The 27454-nt window shown below is 40.0% G+C and overlaps 1 protein-coding gene across 2 annotated transcripts; it reads right to left on the bottom strand.

Annotated features, from left to right (window-relative positions):
• Positions 1-1228: 1228 nt before the first annotated feature.
• On the bottom strand, positions 1229-27454 carry LOC111586791 (ATP-binding cassette sub-family C member 4-like). Of its 2 annotated transcripts, XM_023296595.3 has the most exons (31): positions 27295-27454; positions 24109-24219; positions 23224-23344; positions 22695-22919; positions 22488-22577; positions 21909-22072; positions 21629-21754; positions 19017-19266; positions 18120-18227; positions 17907-17996; positions 17609-17800; positions 16698-16792; positions 16321-16407; positions 15158-15254; positions 14624-14839; positions 14192-14329; positions 13488-13525; positions 13214-13329; positions 12936-13082; positions 10172-10251; positions 9920-10070; positions 9701-9820; positions 8655-8765; positions 7477-7577; positions 5766-5957; positions 5514-5669; positions 4647-4736; positions 4372-4544; positions 4131-4236; positions 3811-3945; positions 1229-3694 (listed from the first exon to the last, which is right to left on the bottom strand). In XM_023296595.3, the coding sequence occupies exons 1-31, from the start codon at positions 27366-27368 to the stop codon at positions 3662-3664; spliced, it is 3933 nt and encodes a 1310-aa protein (XP_023152363.2). In that variant the 5' UTR covers positions 27369-27454; the 3' UTR covers positions 1229-3661. The 2 variants fall into 2 exon arrangements, with proteins under 2 accessions (XP_023152363.2, XP_035798054.2); XM_035942161.2 differs by lacking the exons at positions 23224-23344; positions 24109-24219; positions 27295-27454 and having other exon boundaries at positions 22488-22600; positions 22695-22821.

Below are 27454 nucleotides of genomic sequence, written 5' to 3'. Positions count from 1 at the left end.
GTCTTTGTACCAAAACATCCAAACAACCCTGTTAAAGCGTCTTTGCAACAAAAATGTCACCTTCTTATCAAATACTGAACTTCATGTGGCCAAATAACATGCAAAGAAAATCCATTTCTTCAATGCAAATCCTCTGTCGCTGCAGGACAGACAAACTGATCCAGAAAACAATACAGGACAAGTTCAGATAATGCACCGTGCTCACCGTCCCAACACCATCAGCAACCGCATTCTGGTGAATTCTCTGCCAACATTTCTTGAAGGGCAACAAATCTGTAGGTTTCGCTCCCAGCAGGGTGAATTAGTATCTTCTATTTTTGCATATTTCTCACATATAAATGTTTCAGATCGTCAAACTAATATTTATATGCAATTAATATTAGACAGAGGCAACCCATAGAACGCAAAATGCATTTTTTTAAATGGCGATTTACTAAAGATTTATTGAAAACCTTCATCGCCCCTTTAAAAAGTAATTGCTCCCCTAAACCTAATAACTGGTTGGTCCATTGGCAGCAACAACTGCAGTAAACTGTCTGTGATCAGTCTTTTACATCACCATGGAGGAATTTTGGGGGCAAATACTTTTTATTTAAGTATTTGCATTTGTCCACAAGTCCAAATAAGGGTAACACAGCATCATTGCTCTTGAGTCTAAAGAGGGTGAAGCGATGCCAAGTCATTAATTACGTCATTCATCAAGGAGTGATCTGCAATAGCTGGAGGAAAGAAATTCCTTCACACTCTGATGTGTTATCTTTCTCAGCGGACAGGGTTTTAACCTAATGAGCTTTTTGGAGTCGTTTGTCAAGTGTATCGGCACACGTCTAAACCTCCATCAACTCCATCGTTACGTCTCAGTGACAAAGGCAGGAGGGAATTTGGCACAAACTGGCCTCAAGAATGAACCAGTTAGATGTCACTGCAGCCTCGAATGCATTTTTGGCTGTAACTTAAGAATTCCTACACTGGTCATAAGAAAATTTCACTGAAATGTCTAACAGGATAAACTGACCCTTTAACAAGCTGCAGAAATGCATTTTCAGTTCACTGGTTATTCTAAGGATGCCCCTGTGAGTATAGTCGGTAGCAGAGTGTAGTATTATGTACCTGTAGTCATCCCTGGTATTTAGTACACCTAATGTTGGGACGATCCGAGTTGTGGGTTGTTTACAAATAGCTTATCTAATGCTCAGACATGGCATTAATTACAGGCGGACACTGGGTGTGTAATATGACTTATCTTTATTTATAGAGCACTTATCAAAGTTTACAAGTTAAAATATGAAGAATTTTGAGAGAGACAAAAGCGTATCATGGCGTATAAAAGTCAAATAAAATTAGGAAAGGCTCTGATAAAAGTATAAATCAAGAAGAGACTTGAAAGAAGAAGAAGAGTGACTCGACTGATTGCTTGATTGCTTTGGGTGTCTGAAACAAATGAAACCTCTGCCTGAGGATCTCAAAGTGCATACTGGTGCTTAAGGTCGTAATGAAATGTAACAAATGTAACCAGGACCATGGCCCTGAAGAACTTTAAAAGCAATTATCAAAATCGCCTTAAACCGCCTAAAACATAGACGGGTTGCTTCTTGTGTAGCTTGAGGTAAGTTCTGCTGTGCCAACTTTCATTTTTTTGGCACATTTAAAAGTAGGAGAGCTGTTAGCCAACACTACCAGGTGTAATTCCAAAAGAAGGAATTACACCTCACCATCAGGGTGACTCTGATGTTTACACTGGAGAAAAGTGGCTTCTTTGCTGCCCTTGTTGACACCAGGCCATCCTTCAAAAGTTTTCGCTTCACTGAGTGCAAACCTTGAAGTTGTTGATGATCTGATAATCTTACTAGCAGCAATATCTTTGCCTGAAGCCCTTTTTGTGCAAAGCAATGATCCCTGCATGTGTTTTCTTGCATGTCACCATGGTTCACAGAGGAAGAACAATGATTCCAAGCACCAGCTTCCAGTCTGTCATTCTAACTCTGTCCAGCCTCGTCCTTGTCAACACCGTGACTTCTGTCAACAGCAGAATCACTGACAGCTGGTCCTTTTGTAGCAGGGCTGAAATGCAGTGGAAACGTTTCAAGTGGGATTAAGTTTGCTTTGATGTCAAAGATGGACTTTGCAGTGGATTGCAATGGATCCGATCACTCTTGTGAACATTGTGGAGTCTATGCAAATTGCCATATAAAAAAGTGAGGCAGCAGATTTTGTGAGAATGAATATTTGTGTCATTGGAGAGCAGAGGAGACGGAGCAGGAACTAAAGACGGCAGCAGTAGAGGCCTGGCAGAGCATCACCAGCGACCAAACCCAGCGTCCAGTGATGTCTGAGGACTCCAGGCTGTCACTGACTGAAAAGGAGTTTGTCCAGTTACTTTTGATACCTTACAAACATGGAGTGCACATCTAAAATGTGATGTCATTCCTCCACCATACACCTGACTTGGGTGCAAATACCCTCAATTTAAAGCTGAAAGTTGGCACTTAAAGCACATCTTCATTGTTTCATTTCTAATCCTTTGTGGTGGTGTACAGAGCCCAAATTCTGACAACTGTGTCAGTGTCCAAAGACTTATGGACCCGACTGTATGTTTTAGGTCTCAACTTGCTCTAACTTGCTCAGACGGGATCTTTTAGAAAATGGTCGAGCAGAAAAGCAGAGGGGCAAACAGCAGCTCGGCAGGCAAGTTCCACCTTTAAAAATACCTAAACACAAGTCAAAAGCTTTTCTCATTACCTTAGGTCAAACTAAATTTACAAATTGTCTTTTCAGGGTTACTTGAGCCGAAGCCGTGCCAATGTGTCAAATGACTGTGCACAAACAGCCGACGGTAACTTGGTTATCTTTGAGGAAGAGTCACTGCTATGCCAGAAGCCTCAACAAAGTGCCTGAGCGTGTGCACTGGCACTGCAGCCGCCGATGAAAGCACCCACCCACCCGCTGCAGCTGGTGACGAGACTGGAACGCAGGACCTACTGGAACGCTGTAGCCTCAAAATGAGCCAAACATGTACATTTAATGCTGTTTGCTCAAGCTCACACAGACTGAAAATCACTGGTGTAAAAACTGTTGATGCAGACCAATATTTATTATCTATTGCTTCATATTTATCCTGTTAAATTGCTTTCAAATTACCTTGACTAATCGACCAATCTTTATACAAATTTTGCAGACTTTAGGAACAGTCTAAAAAGGACATTTTACAACAGATACCTTTTATATCCACTCCACTGATTTTAGACTTTACAGAGAGAAACAAAATTAAACAGAGCTGCTACAGATGATGTGGACTTGGCTCAATGACTTTGATGTCTTAACATTTGTCATATTAACTGCCAATTTGTACATTTGTTTTGTCAAATTCTATATAAAAGATGAATTGAACAAACACTTTTTGATCTTTGGATCACTATAATCACAAAGACATACAAAAAATGACCCAAACTTTCACCTTTTGAACAACCTTTGAATACAACAAAACACCCAGTTTTCTATAATTAACAAGTTCACTTTGTCACTGGAGCAGGATTATTTAGCCTTTAAAATCAGTGACTGATAAATAAATGCTGGCAGCAGTGCCATCTTCTTGGAAGGCCTCAGGTTTCTCAGTCACTACTTACATCTGGAGTCCAGCCTGTCACAATTGTGCCCCCAGGCCTCAAGTTGTCAGGACTGCTGTTTTCTCCGTTGCCTGTGGAAATATTTGGAATTCAAAATATGTACAAACTGTCTAACCAGATTCAGATGCACATTTTGATGAACAGCCACCGTTCTGACTCGTGTGTAATGGGGACGTCTTCACCTCACCTGTCTGGCCGCCTCCAGCAGGGCTGCTGCCTCCGTCTGGCCCAGCTGCTGCACCATCTTGTACAGAGCGCCCTCTTTGTTTTGCAGCAGGGTGAAAGGTCGGTCTAACTCCTGGATGGTGCCACCGTCCAGCACCTTGAAGCGGGATAAAGGCCAGCAGCAACCCTCATTTAACTGCTCATGTGTGCTGGTTTAACAGGAGAAACTCCGTGGCTTTACGTCACTGTATTTCGTAGATGTACAGAGTAAAGCTGCAACAAAACACTGCATCTTCACATCTACATTTATGGAGTTTCACTGATGCACACCGCGGGACTCACCAGAATGCGGTCGCTGTCTATGATGGTGTTGAGGCGGTGAGCGATGGTGAGCACAGTGCATTCTCTGAACTTGTCCCGGATGGCTTTCTGGATCAACTCGTCTGTCCTGTGGTGAAACACACCCACGAGCAAAACCGTTGAAAACCAAAACACCCAACAGCGTTGTGTCAGAGATGCATGTTCAACTACTCAACGCCTGAACTCAGCTCTGTGTCCGACCTGTGCTTGACCTCTGCCCTACCTGGGGTCCACGTTGGCCGTGGCCTCGTCGATGATGAGGATGCAGTTCTTCCTCAGGATGGCTCTGGCCAAACACACCAGCTGCCTCTGACCCACGCTGAAGTTGGAGCCCGACTCGGCCAGAACCGTCTCCAACTTACCGGGCAGCTCCTCCACCACGGACTTCAGCTGCACCTGCAGGGAAAACGGAGGCAAGTTCCAGGAAAACCTGCACAGTGTCTGTGTGCAACAACGGGAACCGGAGACTCGACTGTTGGGTGTCGATTGGACACTGACCTCTTCCAGAGCTTTCCACAGGTCTTCATCGCTGTGCTGGTTGAAAGGGTCCAGGTTTTTCCTCACAGTGTCAGCAAATAGCACCGGGTCCTGAGGAACGAAAGGAGGAGATGTCAGACAGAAACATGCTTGACTTGACTTCAGCACATCCACAAGCTGGATTTCATCTCACTTACAAAGTTGGACAACTTCAGAAACATAGAAGGCGAAAATAGAGAAAAAAATAATGCATTATAGCAGTCTTTCGCCACTGCTCATCAGAAAATACACTGCATGATGGTACATGTGCCCATATGATACACAGATGCCCAGATAAACAGCACAGGCAAGCAAACATTGTGCAGGATTCAAAAGCCCAACCTTCATTGTTAACTACGTGGCATAGTGTAAAGAAGATATTGTCAATCACCCCAAAATATTCTTCAGGTGACTTTGTCAATAATCTTAACTTTGATTTAATTCAAACATTGCATTGGTCCACTGTGACCTTCTCGGTAATTTCATTGGTCTGATGTGACGAGGCTAAACGTATTGACGGCATGAAACTCACCCGTAGAAATCTATGTATTAGCCGCATCATTGTATAAGCTGAAGGGTTCAAAGCATGAGAAAGAAGCAGTAGCTTATAGTTCGGAAAGTACGGTACAGAAAACTTTTTCAGGTTCTCACAAGTTCAAAGATTTTTTAACTCTATACCCAAGTACAAGGAAATCACACACCAGAGCAGACTGAGTCATTTATTCCCCAAGGCTGCCGCTCGGAGGTGGTTGCTGTTTCCCATGGAGACGTAGATTTCAAAAATGGTAAAATATAGATATCGAGGAGAAAGAAGGCAGGCTTATATGTGCATCCAGTGAGTCAGACTACCTGAGGAATGATGGACATCCTCTTGCGCAGGTCGTGGAGGCCGATCTCAGAGGTCACAACGCCGTCGATGGAGATCTTTCCCTGAGGTTCTGCCAGGCGGAACAGAGCCGAGATCAGGGAGCTTTTCCCGGCACCTGTTCTGCCCACAATACCGACCTGATACACGGGACAGAAACAAAGTCGGTGACTGGCGGACATCCGCTGCGTTTTCATAAAGCACACTGTGTCCGTCTGTAAACAGAGATGCGTCACCTTCTCGTTGGGTTCAAAGGTGGCGCTGATGTCTTTCAGGATGATGGGGCCGTCTGTGCTGTAGGACAAGCTGACCTGCTCAAAAGTCACCAGACCTTTGCTTGGCCAGTCAGGAGGAGGACGCCTCTGGGTTTCCCAGGGTGCTTCGCTTTTCAGCTCTGTGTACTCCACCACCCTCTCCACAGATGTCATCTGAAAAGACAAAAGGTTCTTTTCAATTCTGCTTTTTGTGTCTACTTTTACAGTTCCTCATTGCTCAAAAGCAGAGTCAGCTTACAGATCAAGTGCAATGCCAACTTTAGTGGCACTGAAGTACGGTACCACAACACTAGCCAGGGTTGTGTACAGCTCTGTGCAATATCATTTTAATGTCTAATAATTCAAATTTATATCACCTCTCAATACTTGCATTACATCTAAGTTGAACAGTTTAGTATGTCCTTTAGTGAAAAGTCCAAAACAAATTCTTGAGAAATACAAAACTGAAAATACAGGCACCAAAGTTGAAACTCTGTCCGACATTAATTTGAAACCTGTGATCACAATATCAATTAGCCCAACTGCATGAATGTGTTGAAACTGTCCCAGTAACAGCAGAAATTTCTTGTTGTAGCCAATTTATCATATAACTAACATTACCTTGTCTCACTATTGTCACAGTCTGGTTTGACTGCACTCTGTATTATTTTCATATCTCAGCTGAGACGTTCCTGTTACCTTCATGAGAAGCTCAGGCTGTAATGTTTGAAGGACAATACTACAATAACTTGTATAGTCTTGTTTTGATTCTTAGTCAGACCTCTCCTCTTTGGCTGTAAGACTACCGCAGTGAATGCATAGTCCTGACAATCAAACATGGATGTAGAGCGTGGAGATATATGTCTGCATTAGTGCAGAACGTTGGGGAGATGAGATGTGCAGATTAACACTGTGAACGTCTGTAGATATATCAAAATGACTCCAGGCTGCAGAAGCTTGGCACAGGAGGAATCAGAATCAAACTGGAGCTTCAAAAAAAAAAAGCAAAAAGTGAAAACTACGAACTGAGTACATTGCTTGACTTGACAGAACATCCTTTGCGGTATCTTAAAGAGAAAGGTAAGGCAACCCCTACAGCAAAGAGCAGCTGCAAAAAATCAAGATTTGAATCTTCGTAATTAAAGGTGTACTGACTTCAGTTGCATTGTGTTTCCACTGTGGGGAGTGATATTATAGATTTTGATTTTTGAATCTAAACTATTAGTTTTAATTTGACATTTAATATTGCACAAGGGTGTAATCGCTTCTGCTGTACACTAAATAGTAAACTAAGTGTATCTTTTTGACCTTAGCTAGGTTGTACAAAATGCTTATCAATGTTTTCATGTACCTACTCATGTACCAATGGCCAAACTCTGCCACTGGGAGCAACTTGGGAGTGCAGTGTCTTGTGAGATCAAACCGCCTACCTTACAATTAGTGGATAACCACTAACTGGTGCCAAGAAAATTAATCTATCCATTCATCATCTGCCACCGCTGATTTAATCACAGAGATCATTATCTATGTCAACGACATGATTGAAAATCTGAGCTCTCTCAGCTGCAGAATGATCACAATCTATTTAGTCTTTTTTTCTTGTAAAAACCGAGCCTGATTACCCGTGAGCGATCACAAGAACATGTGAACGTTCAATGAAAAAAAATGTAATTAAACATCGCTTAGTTCTTACCATGTTCTCCACCTCGGCACTTTGTCTCATTGTCCACTGGAAGTTTCCCACTAGTGTCAAAGCATAGGTCAGCACCAGGCCCACCTCTCCAGCCTCCAGGCCTGACAAAGACCCATTTACAGAAATGAAACTGCTTCTGGACAAACACATTTCCAGACTCAGCTGATACAAGAACTCTTCAGCTGATCAGTGTGCGTCATTTTCAGATGTAGCGCAGATGTCAGTGGTGCCCTCCCTCAGAAAGGTCACAGTCTAAACTGTCTTAGTATCCATGTAGTTGAAATAATCTTTGTTGTCCAATATTGCGGTACAACAACATTATCATTCAAATAAATATTAATAGACTAACTGGAGGTAGGTATCACAACCAAAGAAAAAGATCTCCTTAGAACTGTTCCTCACTGATAAAATAAGGAATGGTGCCTAAAAATTTAATATTAATTCAGTTTTGCAGTTATAGAGAAAAGAAATTGCTTTGAGGGTCCCATAAGGTGAAATTTTTTATGGAACGATGCTGTTCAAGCCTGTGGGCATAAAATAAAAGCTCTGAGAATATGAGATGCTTGCCATTCTTCTAGCCAGAGAGTTCTGTGGAAACTCTAAGACAGATTTGAAACCAATAAACTAGGACTGTGTAGCTTACTGTGCCAGTGTTTGTATCTATTTGTTCCGGTCCTGCTGTGTGCGCTCACACATACTGAATTTTCATACAACTGAATTTCCTAAAAAGCTGTTCTTATTTACATAATTTTCAGTTTTTGTCATCAGACAAAAGGACAACTACAGAATAGTGACTGAAACACAGCCTACTAAAGCCACGTGTTAATCAGAAGTCACTTCAAAGTAATTTCCAATCTGCTGCTCTACAGCTAAAATACAGAATTAAAACCACAATGTTGACCTCACAAACTTACCAAACAAGTGTTTAAAACAAAACCTGTGCTGTGAATTTGGTGATTTCCAAGTGAAAGTGGTGGGGACAGTGTCAGCTGTTCACAAATAGGTCTAAGTCATTCGAACATCATTTTAATACAACTATATATCAATCTGAAAAGACACTGAAATTACTGAAAGGTTTCAAAACACCTCTTGTTGCAATAATTAGCACCAATTTCTAATTTATCTGTTTGACAGATAAACTGTTCAAATGAATGTAGAAGATGAACATAGCTACTCACCATCTCTTAGAAAAATGCAGCCAAATGTTGTAAAGAAGACAAACATGGAGCAAATGCTGTCAAGGCAAAGTGAAAACCAGCGTGAGGTCATCAGGACCAAAAACCATGCCTCTGAAAAAAGAAAAGAAGAACCCAAAAATTGGATTTACAGTTATTTATATTTTATCTTACCTGTAATCACAGATATTACAATAGATTTCCTATCTACACCTCTGGGAGATCATTGTATTATGTAAAACTATAGCATTACTTAACCATTTTACTTTCTTACATTAAGAGTTTCTGAATTGAAATGTGTCAAACGACTATGGATGAATGTTAATGTTTGCTACTTTCCAACTTTTACCCTAATATAGAATGTTGATCCTAAAAGAATCATCTGCATTAGGGTATTTTCTCACTTTTGAATTAATGGAGTTATTCTAGCTTAGGGTTTTGAGTTCTATCATATCGTTTGCAGTTGGAACCAGCACAAGTTCTACACTGTAGAATCCTAATTTGCATTATATTAAACCATTCACAAAGTAAGAAAACTAATTTAAAGAGTGGGTTGGTCTATGCCTTGAATTTCAGTAAAGCACAGGCCAACTTAATGTATACTCATAACATAACCAGCTACCTCTGGTTACCTTGACATGTCAGTTGTGTTTTCAGTTGTGGTGCAACATTATGTGGGTCTGTGTGATCAGAAATGATGGTCTGCTGTTGTTGTGTGTGTGCCTCTGATTTGCTGGAAGTTTTTCTTCAGAATAGTTTGCTAGTGACCCCAGACTACAGAATTTATAGTGGGGCGTATGCCTTTTAAGCTCAGGTAATGAATTAGATTCATCAGCATTTACTGATTGCAGACATTAGTTCACTGAAGAATGTGCTTCATGGCCTGGAAAACAAGCTAAGCCCCCCAGCTATCATCCTGTAAATGACACTTGGCAAAAACACACATTTTATTATTGCTTCAAACACTACAGGTTTCTGGTTCTACATATTTTCAAATCAACTTGTGAAGTCTAAATGTTAACTGTGAATCTGCAAAAGAAACATCAAACCTGAGTGCAGGTCCTGATGAGCATCAAAGGTTTTCTTTAGTCTCTCCTGAGCCCTGAAAGCTCGGATCGTCCACAGACCCTGAAGAGATGAAGACAGGTGGGAGAAGACTGGACTCCGGGCTGCAAGAGAACGTCAGAATGAAGCCAAAGTCCTTTAACTTACAGCTCAAACGATTTATTCGTGCACAGAAAATATTTGACACAAAACCAATAACGTACTTGTTGACTCAAGACGTTTGATATCACGTGATGTACTGAGGTAGAAGCGTCTCAAGTACAGAAAGATTATAAGCAGAACACCAACAGGGATGAGGACGAGAGGAATGATGGCGGTTGCCACAGCGACCACACCAGCATTCTGTAGAATTAACTAAAAAAAACATCACAAGGTGAGGAATACTGTAAATTCAAGAAAAAGTCATATTTAAGCAGAAGTAGTGTGCAGTAGTCAAACCAAGAGGAATTCCTCACTTGATAAAAGTCCACAAATGTGATGGGCAGCAAGGAGTCCACTTGGCTGATGTCTTTGGAGAACCTGTTGAGAATTCTTCCTACAACATGGGAAAAAGTTACTTTTTACTAGCAGGGCCATGTAGGTTAGAGTTTAAACCCACATTATATATAACATACTGTATATATAATATATGCTTAACAGGTTCAGGCTAATAACAGAGTCACTTAAACAATTGACAAACACTGATAAGTCTGCTTTAGCCACAGAAAAACACTTGTGCTTGAAAGCTTGTGATCCCTTTCGGATTTTGCATATTTTGGGGTAAGTATGCCCTAAAACATCATCAACGCTAAAACTAGAGAAACCGATAAATAATTAAATAAGACAAAATCATAACTGCTACTCCCTCATTTAGTGAGGAAAATGATCCAATATCACATATTTGTGAGTGGAAAAGGTATGTGAACATTTGCTTTCAGTATCTGATGTGATTCCCTTGTGCAGCAATAAAGATCAAACCAACAATGCAAGCTGCAGATTAGCTTGGAGGAATTTTATCCATTTTTCTGTACAGAACAGCTTCAACTCCAGGATGACATTATCACCTACGGCTGTAAAACACGGATGAACGTCATCATAACTCTTAATAACGACTTAATACTTACTTGAAAGGGGTGAATACATATTTTAAGTTTTATATTTTTAAATAATTGATATTACGTCCCTTTTATATTTTATATGAAAGAGATTGTAATTGTAAATTATACTGACCATGAATCAACGTGGAATAGCAATTAAAGGGAAAACCATTCAATGAGAAAGAACACTATGTAGGCACTATGTGAGTTAAAACTGGGATGGTTACAATTATCACAATGCAGACTGGAGCAGCGGATGCTGTTGCCGCTAAACATACAAAACACGCTTGAGGCTAATGTTTGCACAGATGTTAAAACTGACTTAAAGACTGAAGAATAGACAAACTGTGATGACCATGTCACCCCAATGACTTGCTTATTATCTTTCTTCTGTTTTGTTTTAGTGCAAAGTATAAGTAGTAAAGTTGCACCACAGTTCACATCTTATTTACATCTGCTTCCTCATGACATCATGAGTTAGTGCATCGTTCTCTCAACGCTCCCTCAGACACCATAATCTTGATACTATCTTTCAGTGTATGACAGACCATGATTTTAAAATCTTGGATTGCTATTTTATCTGAGATAAGACAAAACAATATCTATAAAAGTTTCCACTTGTGCAAGTGATGGGACCCAATTTTACAGTCTGTTGTGATTTTAAAATTCTACAGGTACAGCCCATAATTTTATATGGTGGCAGAAGTTCAATATTTTTATTAGACATTGCGCAAACTGAAAACTATATATTCTAGAGTCACAGAGTTACACATAAACTGAAGTATGCCAAGCTTTTATTGTGTGTCAGCTTTGATGATAACGACTTAAAGCTCATGATCCCTCCACCCATAAATCAATCTCAAATTATTACACTATTTCACAGAGGGTCACAGAGATGTCACCCAAGGGACTCTAGAGACTCCCACACAGTCCTAAGAAGAACTCTAATCAGCTAATTATCTCAAAAACACCTACAAAGAGTCTTGAGTTTCTCAGTCTGGTTCAGTACACACAACCACAATCACGGAGAAGACTGCCGACTTGACAGCTGTCCAAAAGACACCTTCCATAAGGAGGGTAAGACTGAAAAGTAAGAACATTGCTGAAGGGGCTGGTTGTTCACAGAGTGCTGCGTCAAAGCATATTAGTGGAAAGTTGATTGGAGGGGAAAAATGCAGTAGGAAAAGCTGCACAAGCAAAAGGGATGACTTCACACTTGAGAGGACTATCAATAACAGCAGAATCAGGAATATAGAGGAGATTTACAAGCAGTGGACTGAGGTTGAAGTCAGTGCATCCACAGCCACCAAGCACAGACGTGTCTGGGAAATAGGTTACAAGTGTGAAATTCCTATTGTCAAGCCGTCTTAAAGACCAAACGACACCAGAAGCGTCTTACCTGGGCTAAGCTGAGAAAGAACTGGACCGTTGCTAAACGGCCCAAAGTCCTCTTTTCAGATGAAAGTAAATTTTGAAGGTTCAGAAAACAAGATCCCAGAGTCTGGAGGAAGAGTGGAGAGTCACAGCCTCACAAGTCCAATGTGAAGTTTTCACAGTCATCTGTTGGTGTTGGTCCCAACATTTCCAGATACATTTTGGAGAGGTTTCATGAGCTTCTATCATCAAAGTTAAAACAAATAAAGGCTGGTAATATTTCAGTTTATGTGTAATGACTCTAGAGTATATACAGCTTTCCCTTCAAACAATGTATGATGAAAATATCAAACTTTTTCCACCATATTTCAATTATACGAGATGCTTCTGTAATAGTCTGAGCCTGGCTTGATTGTATATTGGTGAAGGTTCTTTTGCTGTGGTCCTCAGAGATCTTCTCTATTTGTGTCGTGATACACTTCCGCTAATATATCATTAAAATCGCACTTTGCTGTCAATACAACAGGAGGCCCACTCACACATATTGTCATGCTATTGAGATTCAATTTACTATTACTTTGCCTCATTTGTTAAATTGGTTTCTCTTCATCTACTTTTAGGACTTTTCTGAACAATCAATGTTATTTTAGGTCATTGTTTATGCAGAAACACAGAATATTCTAAAGGCTCCACAGACTTCCAAGTGACACTGTAAATGTGACTCATTTCTTTTCCGAAAAAACTCAAAATAATCCTGAATAGGACTCACCTATGGGGTTCACATCAAAAAAGTGAATGGGTGTGTGAACAACCGAACTGAACATGCGGTTGTGCAGAATCTGAGCTGATATCACCAACCCGCGAAATATGATTAAACTCCGGGCATAACTTAAGACCACGGCAGCTGCTGTCAAACCTAAATGTAAAAAGAGGAAGGTTACTTTGGATCATTGTTTTTTCTTCTTGTTGTAGAGCAGGAAGTTCTACTTCACATGAAGGGTTTTCTGGTCAACACTGGCGTGAGAAATACAAGAAGAGAAGGTTTACCTGAATAAATGCCAAGATAAAATGTGAGATTCAACTCTCGATCTGACTGAGTGAAATTATTTCCATTCTTTCTGCCAGCAGCAGTTGCTGTGCTGTTAGAATACTCTTCTCTTGCCCTGTCAATGACGAAACAAACACGTCAGACCAGGCACATTGAACAACACAGCAACCATTTAATTTGAAACCAGTAAAATCAACAGCATATAAAAGCAACAAACGCCTGCATCTTCAGTTATTTGTCATGAAAACATATCTGCATGAATCAAGTGCTCACCAGTACACCAACCACCAGTCCTGCAGGATATAGGCAGCCTGTAAAACAAAGTTCAGTCAGCATTTTGTCATGGATGCAACTTGCAGGTCTTGTTAGAAACACTTTTCAAAAGATGTATCAACAAGGGTGAGACAAACTTTGTCCCTGGTTTTCTTTTCTGGCTTTATTTATACTGGGCAGAATCTGTACATATCAGTCCTTGCATTCCTTTTGTGTTCATATTTGTTTCCACATTTATATTTTCTTCCTTTGAAAATGTAGGTTTTATTGTTTCTTGTTATCTGCTGTGAATCTCTCTACAGAACTTCATATCAAGCTAAACAAACAGAAAAACCAAAACTCTACTGCTATTTCAGAAATATAATTTGTGTTTTTATTCCATTTCATTCATTCAATTTCATTTTCAGTTATCTTCTGATTAATATTGCTTGATTCCATGCATTGTTGGCATTGTTGTATAGTGTCCTTCATGTCTGGTTACATGTCTTCTCTATGGCCTTTATATGTTGAATAGCTAATATAATGAAAGCTAAACACTGTATAAACAAGTGCTTTTGCTAATGTCATCTATAATATTAGTTTTCCCACTAACATGAAATATGGAAGACTGAGGGAATTTCAGACCTTGGAAGAAAATGGTTTCTTTAATGTCCATATTCAGTTTTTCAAGTTTGCCTTTTTGACATCCGTGAGCCAGGGCTTACCTCTGCGATGATACTGAGCAGAACTATAACCAGTAAAACCAGAAGGCTGCAGCTTGCAGTAAAGTATTTAAGATAAATGTGACTGCTGACATTTCCTTCAGCTCGACTTTCTTCTGCAAAAGCCCCAAATGTTTGAACCTGCAAAACAAGTATTATCCAAACATAAAGATTCATACCTTATTTTCACTTACTCAGGTTGGGGTATTTGAACAGAAGATGGAGGAAGCATATTGTCAGAGATGCATAATGAGCTTAAAAAGTTAGAAAAAACTTTTTTCAGGAAAAATGGACAAAACTTGTTATTTGCAAGATCTGCAAATGAAAAAGTACTTGAAATGATAAAGAGATGGAAAATGTAAAGGAAGTCCATAAAATGTATTTGAAATGGGAGGTAACTAACGGTAACATGATGTTCTTTATAGTTTAACCTACAGGAGGCTGCTCAGGGCTGTTGCTCTCTGCTGGCAGGAGGCTGCTATAAGAACACTGTGAACTGTGTGAGTGATTTGTCCTCTGGCTGATTAAAGACAGCTTTTCCGGATCAGCTGATCGAGTTCGGTCTTGTTCCTCCTCAATTCTCAGCAAGGACACCACGTCCAGGCCAGAACACTGAAGCTCACTGTAGGTTCCCTGGCCCATGATATGACCCTGCAGGGACAAATAATGAAACTACATGAAGGTGAAATAAAATGCAAACTAAAAGCTCAACAGACCACCTGCTCTCCTCTTTAAATGTTCTCAATGTAGCGCTGAATATCAAGGAATTGGTACCACACACATTTACTTCATGGCAAAACAGGGAGGGCGTGTTGCAATAGAAGATAATCTAAATCATTTCCAACACATTTGTCTTTGCAATGACCTTAAACATAACATCTTTGTAACTGGGATATAGTAAAAAATATACTGGGCTCAAGAAGCAGTGGCAAACTTCATTAAATCATTTCCTTCTAAAGGGTCACAAACCTCCTTAAGGGCCAAAATGTGGTCAGCTGCCGTCAGATGCTGCAGCTGGTGGGTGACCAGGACACGACACTTGTTCTTCAGCAGGCCACAGATACACCTGATTATGAACACAGACAGACAGACGTCACGTCATTCAGAAATACCAGGAGAAGCACTTCTGTCATAGATCTGACACAGCTGGACTGATTGCATGAAAAGTGCAGTTACTATGCAGACGAGTTACAACAGTCCAAATGTTTCCCTAAATACCACTGCATGTTTTACCATTGTCTGGACACATGGGCTATGTCTGAAATCAGTCACTACACACCACATAGTGTGCATTACGTCAAAGAAGAGTTGCAGACGGATGAGAGTGTCAGCCAAGGACAAAGATTTCTGCAGGCAATTTTACAGTGACATATTTTACAGCATTGAGATGTATTTTCTACGGAATGTGTTTATTCTATATGTGTAGCTTGCTGACATTACAACAGGCTGGGCTCAAATCCATGAATTATGGTGCAAAAATATAAAAATTTAAAATGATCATTTGTATTGATATGTTTAAAGAAAGCAGAGCGACGAACTGCAACACAAACAAATACCTGCGCTATGATATGAATTTATCATAAAAGTGCCAGTCAGTTTATTACCATAGCGAGCATCGATCAGTTGAGCAACACCAGTGATGTAATTAATAGACTCAAGTAGTGTCCAAAAGTTTTACTTTTGCCAAGGAGCTCCCAACATAGTTCATTTTATAGTAGTCTCTTAAAAGGAGGGAGAAAATTCTCCTCTCGATTAAAACTCATAATGCACAGCAATTGGAAATGCCAATATAAAGAATACTAAAACCTGGCACTATGCAGATTTAATAGTTGAGACATTTCCAGAAACATCTAAGAAAACACAAAAACAAGTATAAGACCTTAAATAAGATATTTACTCTTTCTCTTTGGTAAGTTCAATTGCCAGTGACATTCCCAAATATCAGCATGACTGACATCTGGCCTCACTCACACTGTATTATCTTCTTAGTTAGGAAAATAAAATGGTGAAATTTGTCATTTTTGTGACTGATAAAACGAAATCCAAGAACAATTAGTATGCATTACACACTCATTAGAGTTATTATGTGGATGGATTCAGGGACAGACTGGACAAAACAGCTCGTCACTCACTGTTCAAAAATATGTTTTCCAACTTCTGCATCCACGGCACTTAAAGGATCATCCAGGAGGTAGATGTCTGCCTCCTCATACACAGCCCTGAAATCATTCAAACATACATTTCTAATTTAGTTGAAGCTTCCAGTGTCACATCAATGTGCACATATACATGAGGTTGAGCAAACAGAAGGGTGCTTCAGGGAATATTAAAAGCTGCCTCTCGACTAAGATGAGAAACATATCAGGTGACTCACACCTGGAGAATGCAGAGAAATGTCATTTAATGTGTAGCTGCTTGTTGCCTCATGTATAAGTTATGTAATGTGTTTTGAGGTAGCATTCTGTCGGCTGGATGGCAGACATGGTAGCTGTGACGACTGTCCTCATACCTGGCCAGGTTGATGCGAGCTTTCTGTCCCCCGCTGAGTGTGGCTCCTCTGTCACAGATCAGCGTCAAATCTCCATCTGGGAGCAGCTCCAGGTCCTGCACTCAAAAACAGAGGAGGCTTAAGATAAAAAAAAGAATTAAAAATAAATACAACATCCATGAATTCAACAATTTTGCCTCTCATAGTAACAGCTGTTTGGCTTTGTTTTGGCCACAACAAAATTGATGCCTCACTCCATTAATGTCTGAGGTCAGAAATTGTTGAAAATTTCCAATTTCAAGCTCAAAATGTCAACAATCAACATGACTGATGGAAAGAAACTTAAGACAGGCAGAATATAAACCAAAAGCAGCATAGATCAACGAAGGAGAGAGGATAAACAATGGAAATTATTTAGTCAGAAAGTTACACCCAATAGTCTGCCAAGTACCAAGAATGTTACATGTTTCAGGTGGCACATGTAATTTACATTTTTATGGCAGTAGACAGATGGTCACTTCTGTGAATGCTGTCATATTGTGTGACATCGCAGCATCTGCTGGAAAGCTTCCAAGTAGGAACACTGAGAACACAGACTCTGAGAGTCATTTCGTCGTGTATTTTCAGGTGGGAAGTTTGAAATTTTCGAGGTCTATGTTGTCATCAGCACAGACGCAAATCAAAAGAGTTAGCAATCAAACACGGATGTGAAACTGACCTCAAATGTGATCTGTGAGCTCAATGTGTCTGTGTATTACAAACTAAATACATTTGGGTTTTTTTAGAGAACGGAGGAGTCAACAACAATTCCAAAAAAAGGACACAGTCACTGGAAAACAGTCACTGGTGCAGAGCAGCTGAGGAGCTCAGATCTGGTCACCTGTGACTGTCCTCCACCACAGGATGTGGTTTACAGCAGGGTCATATCTCACCTTCTTCAGAGCACAGGCTCTGAGGACTCTCTCGTACTTCTTGAGGTTCAGTTCTCTCCCAAACAGGATGTTGCTGCGGATGGTTCCAGGGAACACCCAGGGCTGCTGGGATGCGTAGCTCAGACTACCTTCAACCTTCAGTGTCCCAGTGTCATGAGGCAGCTCTCCCAGGATGGCGCTCAGCAGGGATGACTGGTGAAAATATCCATGTTAGGGACATGTGAGCTGAATATGAAGTGACATGCAGTCAACACTTTTTCAAACCTTTTCAATTAAAGCTTTACACAGATGTACTCACCTTTCCAGATCCTACTGGTCCAATTACAGCCAGAAGTTGGTGGGACTTTGCTGTGAAAGAGACATTCTGCAGAGATGGTGCATCCAAAGTCTGGCAGAAAAAGAGAGCTGATGCTGTAAAACTTTTTAGAACAGATGGTACATGAGACAGATAAGGAATGCAATTCCACTCATTGTCCACTGTGAAGTGTCATTTTAACATGACAATGTTCACCTGATCCCAGTAGCAGGTCAGATTCTCAATCACAATAGAGTTTTCCCTCTTCTCCCCCAGTGGCACCTCAGAGTTTTCCCTCTTCACCTCTTCCAGCAGGAGGAAATTCTGGGAAGGTGTTAATGGACACACATACTTTTAGACTATAACCAAAGAGCTGGCTGCTGACTGACATTCTACAATGCCATAACACTGCAGTCTCACCAACATTAACCTCTGAAAAGCTTAACATATAATTTTAAAATTCCTTCTGTCAAGTCTATACTGCAAGGTGTTACTAAAGCAGGTTACATAATATGTAACATAACATTTAACAGTCACTGCTCCAGAGCATTTAGAGACAAATCTTATTACCACCCATTTCACCTCTGAGCTATTATCTCAGATGTCTTTACCAGATACATTTAAAAGGTCAGACATAGGTTGAAATGTATTTGCTTCCTGTAATGTTCTGTCGTCCCAAGTGGAAGATTGATACATAAGGCTTATTAATAATAATTGTTGGGCAAACTGGGCATTGATTCCAAAGCCTTCAGTCACTGAATGGAATTTGGGTCTATGTACAACTGGGTTGTTACATAATGTTCTGGGAATTTAAGACTTTGATAATATGAATGTTTGAGCAGAGGGATTTGGAGGTTGCTTCAGGTATTTGGTGAAAATAATGGAAGATCCATCGATCAGCCATCAATACCACTAAAAGGTGAAGTGAATAGCAATGATTATGATGTGCCTGATACTACAAGACATCTTCAGAGGTCTGTGGAGTCCAGGCCTTGATGTGTCAAAGCTGTTATGGCAGCACAAGTGGACCTACACAATGGTAGGCAGATGGTTAAATGTTGTGGCTGTGCAATGTATAGGAGACAGTTGATTTTTAAGAGAGACCAGAATTACCTCAATCCTGTGAAGACTCACAACTGTTTCTGACAACTTCTCAATGGCCAGAGGAAAGAACAGAGTGACTGTGAGCTTAATTGTACCATAAAGAGACACAGTGACAAACACGCTGCTGGCAGTGATGGAGTTTCCCAGGAGAGCGAAGGCAGTAAAGGTGACAAAGACAATGATCTTGCTGCTGGCAAAGAAGGAGGCCATGTTGAGTCCTCGTAGGTAGGAGCTCTTCAGTATCTGACTGACTTCTTTCCTAAGAAAATAAGACAAAATATGCTTAGTGACAAAGTTAAAGTGCTGCTTAAGTTTGCTCTGTTTGTAAGCTGTTCTCTTAAATGTCTGCTTTATGATCAGCCTTTCTGGCATGAATAATTTTAACTAAAAAGCCCCTTCACTGAGAAGCAGAGGGTCCAATGCAGTCTATTACTAATTTGGTATGCACCAATAATCTTCAACATGTCAACAAATAAAAAAATTATCAAAGTGGCATCTATGTATAGTAGGCTTTTATCTTTACTACTTCCAAAGAAATTGCTGCTCAAATCTAGCCTTGGTTTTTAATTTGCCAAAAAAAGTGCAGAAAGTGGGTCAAAAGGCAAAAAAAGTCTCTCTGACAGTAACTGATACAGCAATAGGAAATTTCACAAACACCTGTTAAAAAAATCTATACATAACCTCAAATTTCAATGTGAAAAAATGTGCTGAAAGTGAGTCAAAAAAAATGATCTCAGAAAGTATTTCACACATTAAGCTAAAATTTCAGAAATATCTTTCTATATATATCCATATTTGATTCTACCATACCTGAAGGCAAATAAGAGATTTTACAGGAGATATTACTGTAAAAAATTATGATTTGAAAAGGAATGACCCATAGCAAAAAACCCAGATACATAGTACATGTATTACCAACACAGGGCCCACAAGAAAAACAGGGAAGTATATATAATACAGCCCAAAGGGTGGGAGGTGATGAACACAGAGCAAAGAAATTTCATGTGAGCATAAGGATACGCATGGAAGCCCAAGTACACATTTGTGCAGCAACAGTAATTCTGAATGCAAACAAACAGGTTTGAACAGCGTAACTTCGTATGCGAGCAGAGGCTAATTGAGAGGGAAAGCAGGGATTTGAGATGAAGCGTGCCATGAGTGTAATGCTAAACATCACACTTTTGATTAAAGACAAAAAAGTAACTCCATAAACCATGATGTTGATAGCTGTCCTGAATACATCCCAGGAGCTTTCTTCACAGATTCACTGATCCATTGCTTACAACAGATTCAGACAACAAGTTTCCATTTCTGCCTCTATGCAGATGATAACATAGTCAGTGTGCAGTCCAGTGCAGCATGGGGGACAGTGTGGCTGCCACTGCGTACTGTAGCCTCTCTGTGATTCACAATGTTCTCCTTTCTGGCCAGCATTTTAATCAATTGCATGTATTTGTTGGATTCATGTGTGAGATTCGTTTTGCCAAAGCCGGTAAGGCAAGTTCATTTAAATAGCACAATTCATGCACAGGACAATTCCAAGTGCTTTACAGTGGCAAATAAATTAATTACAAAGATTATTTAAAAGGTAGGAATTAAAAGCATACCTTAAAATCATAGAAATAAAACGTAATTTCAGCAACAAAATCAACATGAAATTTTATGATCATAAAAACAAAGAAATTAAACTCGGAAAAAAGCGTTTATGTCGGCAGAAAAGCTGGAAAACATTTTGATGCTAGATGTACCCACGGTGAAACACAGTGGAGATTCCATTATGGTATGGAGATCCATTTGTGGAAACAACATGGGAGAATTAAATCAAATGGATGGTATCATGAACAAGAATGTCTACCACAACATTTTGTAACTGTATATTATAAAGCCTTACATTAACACCTGCAAAAACTCTAATGTTTGAAGCAATCTAAGAAAAAAAAGGAGAGGAAAGCTTTGAGCTGGCGTGCTGTTGATGCAGGACAAAACGCCCATCCACACAGCACAGGTGTCAAAATGAGGCTTTTACCCATTACCTCATGCACCTTAGTCACCCAACTTGGCACCATCTGACTTCTATCCGTTTTCCAAACTGAAATCACACTGGCATGGTCACCATTTTCAGAGTGATGATGGCTCTAAACGTTACCTTGAACATTGGTGGACCAAGTACATTGAACTTATAGGAGACTATGTTGAAGTACGCTTGTTCACCGATCAGCCACAACATTAAAACCACCTGCCTGATAATGTGTTGCTCCAAAATGTGGTCCCAGGACCTCAGGGGCTGTACTGTGATGTCTAGCTTGGTCTGCAACAATATTTAAGTGGGTTTTATGTGCTACAGTAACACACAGGACCCATAAGGAGATGAACAATTGCATTCACTTCACCTGTCAGTGATTGAAATGTTGTGGCTAATTGGTGTACGTTGTTAGTGGCAAGTTAAAATAATAGCACTGCAGTTTATCCGTAGATGTATTTTTTCAAAAGTCAGCAGACAGGCTAAAACATAAGAATATATGTTCCCACAAAAACAAAGAACCAACAAATCCCCATTTTATTCCTGCTAACATACCAACAGAGTTCGTCTGTTCCTTACTAAAGATAGTTTCCATGCTTACCGTCTCACTTCAGCAACCAGAGCTGAGAAGGGTTTCTCCCAGGCATACATCTTGATGATCCTGATGCCAGACACCACTTCGTTCATGATACGGATTCTACTGTCAGTAAGAACCGCTGTTTTGCTCCTGCAAAAAAGTTATTGCTGTTCTATTTTTCACAATGTTTGGAAAAAAAATCCAATACTACATTTACACAAGTCACCAAACAAGAAAAATGCTGAGTAAATTAAATGTCCCATATTGTAAAAATCTATTAGAATTCAGTTATCTTGTTTCTCACCTGAAGATACCAAACAGTTTTCCAAACCAAGTCTGTAGAGGCATCATGAGTGCAATGACTGCCACACCTGCTAGACATGATGGGCCGATCTCTTCCCAAAGGAGAACGATGATGACTACTGCTTGTAGAGGGCCCACCCACAGGTAGTGCAGATTGGCTGTAACCTGTAGAAACACTGATTAATGCTGACAGCAAATATTCTGTAGGAACAGTGCAAACCTGCTTCATTTTTCACAAAATTCAGTAAAATGTGTTATATCTGATGGTGCAGGACACAATTTGGTTCAAACATTCAGTCAAATTAATGATGCATCAGACAGTCATACACAGTGAGCCTGGAACAGAGAAACATACATACTAAAGGTCTGAGGGGATAGATAATGTTCATATAACTATTCTTAGATAGAACCTAATAAATATTAAATCTCTATGAAAACTCTGATAATAAAAGGTTTTTAAAATTTAAGTCTACATCAACTTTGTAGTATTGTGATCTAGCACTTTAAAATCTCTAACTTTCAGTTTGCTCCATTTTTTACATTTTCTCTGTTGTGTTCTAGCATGATTGCATTACTTCACCTCATCAAAACGATTGACATCATTTGAAAGGAGGTTCACTATTTGTCCAGTGGTTGTTCGTCCCATGGATTCACAGTTGAGACCAAGAGCCTGACGAGAGACATTTCACTTGTCTGCTGAGCAGAACTGAAGAGTTCACAGCAAATCTCTAAAGACAGTCAAATAAAATCTGCATTTCTGCTACAAATCTGCAAAATCTTCACTGACCTTTCTGTAAATCATGTGGCACATGGCCACTCTAATCTTCATGCCTGTTCTTTGGACATGATAGAAGTAGAGATGTTGGAGAATAGCGAGAGCAAACGTGGAGATGGACATCGCAGCAGCATAACCATATGCCATGTAAAGACTTCTCTGGTCGTCTGGATGATCATTCTCAAAGTACAGGATTATTTTCCCCAGAAGAAGTGGCTGGATCACTTTTATTGCCTCCTTTATGACAAAGACAGCAAACAAAAATTCATAATAGAGTATGCAGACAATCTCAAATTTATTGGTTGCAAACATTAGATATGGAAAATGTTGAATCACAAATGCTGAACTAGTAGTTACACTAAACTCTAGCTGCTAGTATTCTCAAAAACATACTACAACTCATCAATAAGAAAAACCTTATCAGAGAATGTAAGATGAACAAATACAATATATCTGGGTAGGCTAACAAACCTCTGATGATTTCATTACAATCAATGAATGTGACAAAATATTAAGGAAGCTTTAACTGCCCAAAACTTACCTGAGAAAATACAAACAGCCCAGCTAATGCATAGGATTTCCCATAGCACTTAATAAGAACTCTGGTGAGTTTTGGCTTCTCAAGTTCCTTTGTTGCCTTTTTAACTTCATGGTCCCAAAATCTGCATGGACAAACACATAAAAATTCATCAATTCAGCCGTGAAATATTAGTCATCAAAGCAAAACTCCACTCATAATGTTGCAACAAGAAACACATGCAGAGACTCAGGAGTGAAAACTCCCTCTAAAGTCCATTCTGAGTTTCACCAGAGATGTGGTAAATGTTCAGGGTCGTGGATCAAGACTTAGTCACCAGATGCTCCCAGGCGAGCTCCCCTCCAGGGCCTGGCTCCTGAAAGACGCCTTGGTCTCCCTCATTTAGACGATGTGGTGCCGATCGTTTACACCGAGGTTTTATGAATCGTTTTTCATCTGATCTCTTCTCTCCAACCATTTGTCTTGAGAGATCCTTTTGCTACTATTGCTATTGCCCCCAACAACAAAGCTCACAGGATCACACAAACTTCGCAATACTTTAGTGTACAGATGACAGTCTCAAAAACGCAAATTCAAATTCCAAGGTTTTATATGGAACGTACATGTGGAACCAATCCTGTCATCTTGTAGGATAGAGCCATCTGTATGACTTTTCCCCTGAACTGGTTTCTGGCTAAAACACACAAAGCTAAATTTGAAATATTACAACTTGTCCTTGTGAGATTTGCACATTCTAAAGGAAGCAGCGGTGTAGTTACATCATGTGTTTTGCCCACATCTTTGCATTTTCTCGTACTAGTCTTCCCTTGCGACAGCATTCTGTCGCACATAATGTTCTTGCTGCACATCACCATCATGGCCTAATAATGCATCGCACTAACGACATACCTCTGCAGCTCCTTTCCCAGGGTTTCAGACCGATCCTCTGGAAGAACCCTGTACATGTCACTTTCCTCAAGCCTCCGTTTATAGCCAAGGTGCAGCAAGGGGGTTAACCAGCTGAAACAGACAGTAACTTGGAGAATTAGAGATTGTGGACAAATCATGTCGGTCCAGCAGAACACAAATAACAGTGGTGTCAATGTTCTTATGGTTAGTTAACACCAGCTGTGTTTAAGCAACATAAACTGCTTCTAACCGTTGAAAGTGGACTCGCTTCACTGGTTCAATGTTAAGTTAAAACTGATTCGCATCACAAACAATAATCTACAAGTCTTGTTTAGGGCACAAACATCTGGTTTTGCTGTTTTTTCATACTTTTGAAGAACCCAACACTATGAGGTATGAATGTCACCAAACAACAGAAACATACAATGCTTGGTCTGTCAGTCAATGGTCTATCATTACTAAAAGGACTAGTTGGATTACATAAGTTTGTATCTGTGATTCTTAACCCTCATAACAAAGAAGAGCCAGACCTGAGTGACCTTGATGGGAGATGCAGTTGGAAAAGGTCAGAGAGGATGTTTGGATCTAGCCCATCGATCATTTCCAAAGAAACTAAATCTTCCATTCAACATGTACTGGATCCAAAGAAAGGCCAAAGAAATCATCCACGTCTGGTAAACCAGATAAAGGAACTGATCATTAGTTGCCCCCCTCTCCCCACCAGCCCATCCTCATCAATTACCAAGCAGCTGAAATAGCAGACAGTTTTAAATACCTTGGGATTACACTCGACACTAAATTCACCTTTGACCAGCACACCATAGACATCCAAAAAAGAAGCCACCAGAGACTCTCAGACATCCGTAAACTAAAAGGATTTTATGTTGCCCCCCATGTCCTTCTGTTGCTGTATCAAGGTATCATCCAGTCCATCCTGTACTGCTCTACTTGCTTCTATAACATGCCCACTGTTACAAACAAAACCAAACTCGTATGCATAACCACCACAACCTCCAACATAACTGATCTTCCCAAATCGTACCTTACAGAATTAAACAACACGGCCATTACACAAATTGCAAACATAATAGAACAGGACATAACACACCCGCTGAACACATACCTCACCCCCCCTCCCCTCAGGACATGGATACAGAACACTGAGATGCAGACGAGCACGACTAGGCAAAACCCTGATCCCATGTGTTCTCGCAAGCCTTAATAAAAGGCCAAGGTGATCTGGCCAGAGTGAAAACTACCCTTATATGTTGAACAGTGTTTATGTAGAATGTGCAATTTGGTTTTTCTTTGGGGTTTTTTTGTACTGTCCTATCAATGTGAATCAAGTGGAATGGTGCTGTGGAAAACAATTTGTCCAAGGGGACAATAAAGTCTAAGTCAATGTTATATGGTCCAGGATCAGGTAATCCATGTGACTTCTGTGCCAGCTATTTAAAGTAATATTGAATTGAGCCATCCTGACCCTGATACAAATTTATCAGGATTTCTAAATGTGGATTATCAATGCTTTAAATGAGACTACAAATCACAGTATTAGCCACTAAACCCATAACACATAATACAAGCAAATATACATGGTGAACATTTTGAACATGTGGTTTAAATCATGTAGAAGCTAGGTGGCAAATATTGAAAAAAGAAAGAAAGACAGTCCTTTCTTTGGCAAGAGACTTTAAGGAGGCACGACGACACTCTGGTTAATATACAATGATAAAATTAACCACTGTATATCAAAATTTTTACGTATGATTCTTACTTTTTTTTCTGAGCAACTGGGCCCTGGACCAACCACAAGCTACAACCTAAGGAGGTTTAGCTCACATCAACATTAATAAACGCATATATAATAATTTCCAGATCACTAAAAGATAAAACAGACTTTACTTGACTGATTGAAATCACTCTCTATAATCACACCTAGATTTTTAACTTTTTTACAGTGGGCTGTGCATTAGGATCCACTGAACGCAGGTCCATTTGGGAAGGATCACAGGCCCCACTGGATCTCAGTATCAGGGCTACAGTAATTTCACTCTAGGTTAAAAAATAAATAAATCACGCCAACACGCTTTAATGTCCCTGAGAAAGTCCAACACAGAGTTTGTGTCATTCCGTTTCAAAAGCAGATACATCTAAGTGGTAAATGGTGAAACATGATGCCATAACCTTAAGGGACAGACAGGGAAAGGATGATCGATGGCCCCGTGTTTATGTCAGCATCAGCCTTTGATGATTCTCCTGTGCACTGGTGGAATGAAAATTTGATTGAAAGGCTGGTTTAAACCAGAAAGGAAACAACCACAGCAGAATTTAAATAAGCACTACTTATATCTGCAGATACAACCGGCCTGACAGTTATCCTCTGAAATGTGGATCTACTTTAATACTAATTTTAACTCCACTACCAAGAAGTCCTCCACAGTGACCTCTATGTACTCCATGCCCTACGCAAAACCAAAAGACAAAAACAGCTCAAACACAAACTTGATTATGGAGAATATTTTTTCTGCTTCCAGTTAGCAACAGAGAATTACAACTGGTAGATGTGAATTTACAAAGGTGTATGCAGCACCAACACAGTGGCATGTTTGGGCTTTAAGACTGGAACTACTCTGAAACTAACACAGTGCTACAAGCAAGAGATGAGGACATTGTGGTTCTCAAAGTTGCTATAAGATCTACAAGCATAAGAATGACAAACTCTTCAGTGCCAGCTCATAGAAGAGAATGCCACTCATTCCTAAATTGGTGTAAAATTAATGAGGGAAGGGGGATGCATGGATGGATACCTACTCTTAGACTTTAACTGATAAGTTGTGCGGCATAAAATTAAAGTAAAACATTCGACTACTACAATCTTTCTTTTTTGCATTGGCCAGACGGAGTGGGGAAAATTGGCTTGAAGTTGCAACCAGTAATTAAAGCTGAGAGAAGACTGTTTTATGCTAAGTAAGCTACAGAGGACATGTCTTTTAAAAATGTGATGTATCTAACTTGCTCTGGTCTGATTTTAGCTGGTACAAATGCATTAAATTAAAATTATATTGGCTTCTCCGCAGGACTGCAGCGCGTGTGTCCATGAGATCCAGTGAATAATGTAGCTGCTTGTCTGTTGGTGTCAGTGTGTGATTACCTTCAGACCAGCCTGTCAGAGTCACAACTTACCATAAAAAGACCCGGGAGAGAATCCTGGCATTTGCCAGCGGATTATGTCTGCTGTCTCTCTTTGTCACCTCCATGATTAACACAGCATCAGGTGGGCGCGTTGCACCGGTGCAGAAGACACAAAGTGTTCGGACGCATTAGTGCACTCAGACTAGACTGC

Source organism: Amphiprion ocellaris, chromosome 24, assembly GCF_022539595.1.
Source record: "Amphiprion ocellaris isolate individual 3 ecotype Okinawa chromosome 24, ASM2253959v1, whole genome shotgun sequence".
Taxonomy (NCBI): Eukaryota; Metazoa; Chordata; class Actinopteri; family Pomacentridae; genus Amphiprion; species Amphiprion ocellaris.
This window is presented reverse-complemented; position numbering and strand designations above follow the sequence as displayed.

Coding starts and splice junctions, on each gene's coding strand:
- LOC111586791 (XM_023296595.3), bottom strand. CDS start 27,368: ATGGAGGTGACAAAGAGAGACAGCAGACATAATCCGCTGGCAAATGCC. Junction 19,267..21,628: donor CTGGTTGCTGAAGTGAGACG/GTAAGCATGGAA, acceptor TTATTTTCTTAG/GAAAGAAGTCAGTCAGATAC. Junction 5,670..5,765: donor CCTTTGAACCCAACGAGAAG/GTGACGCATCTC, acceptor CCCGTGTATCAG/GTCGGTATTGTGGGCAGAAC.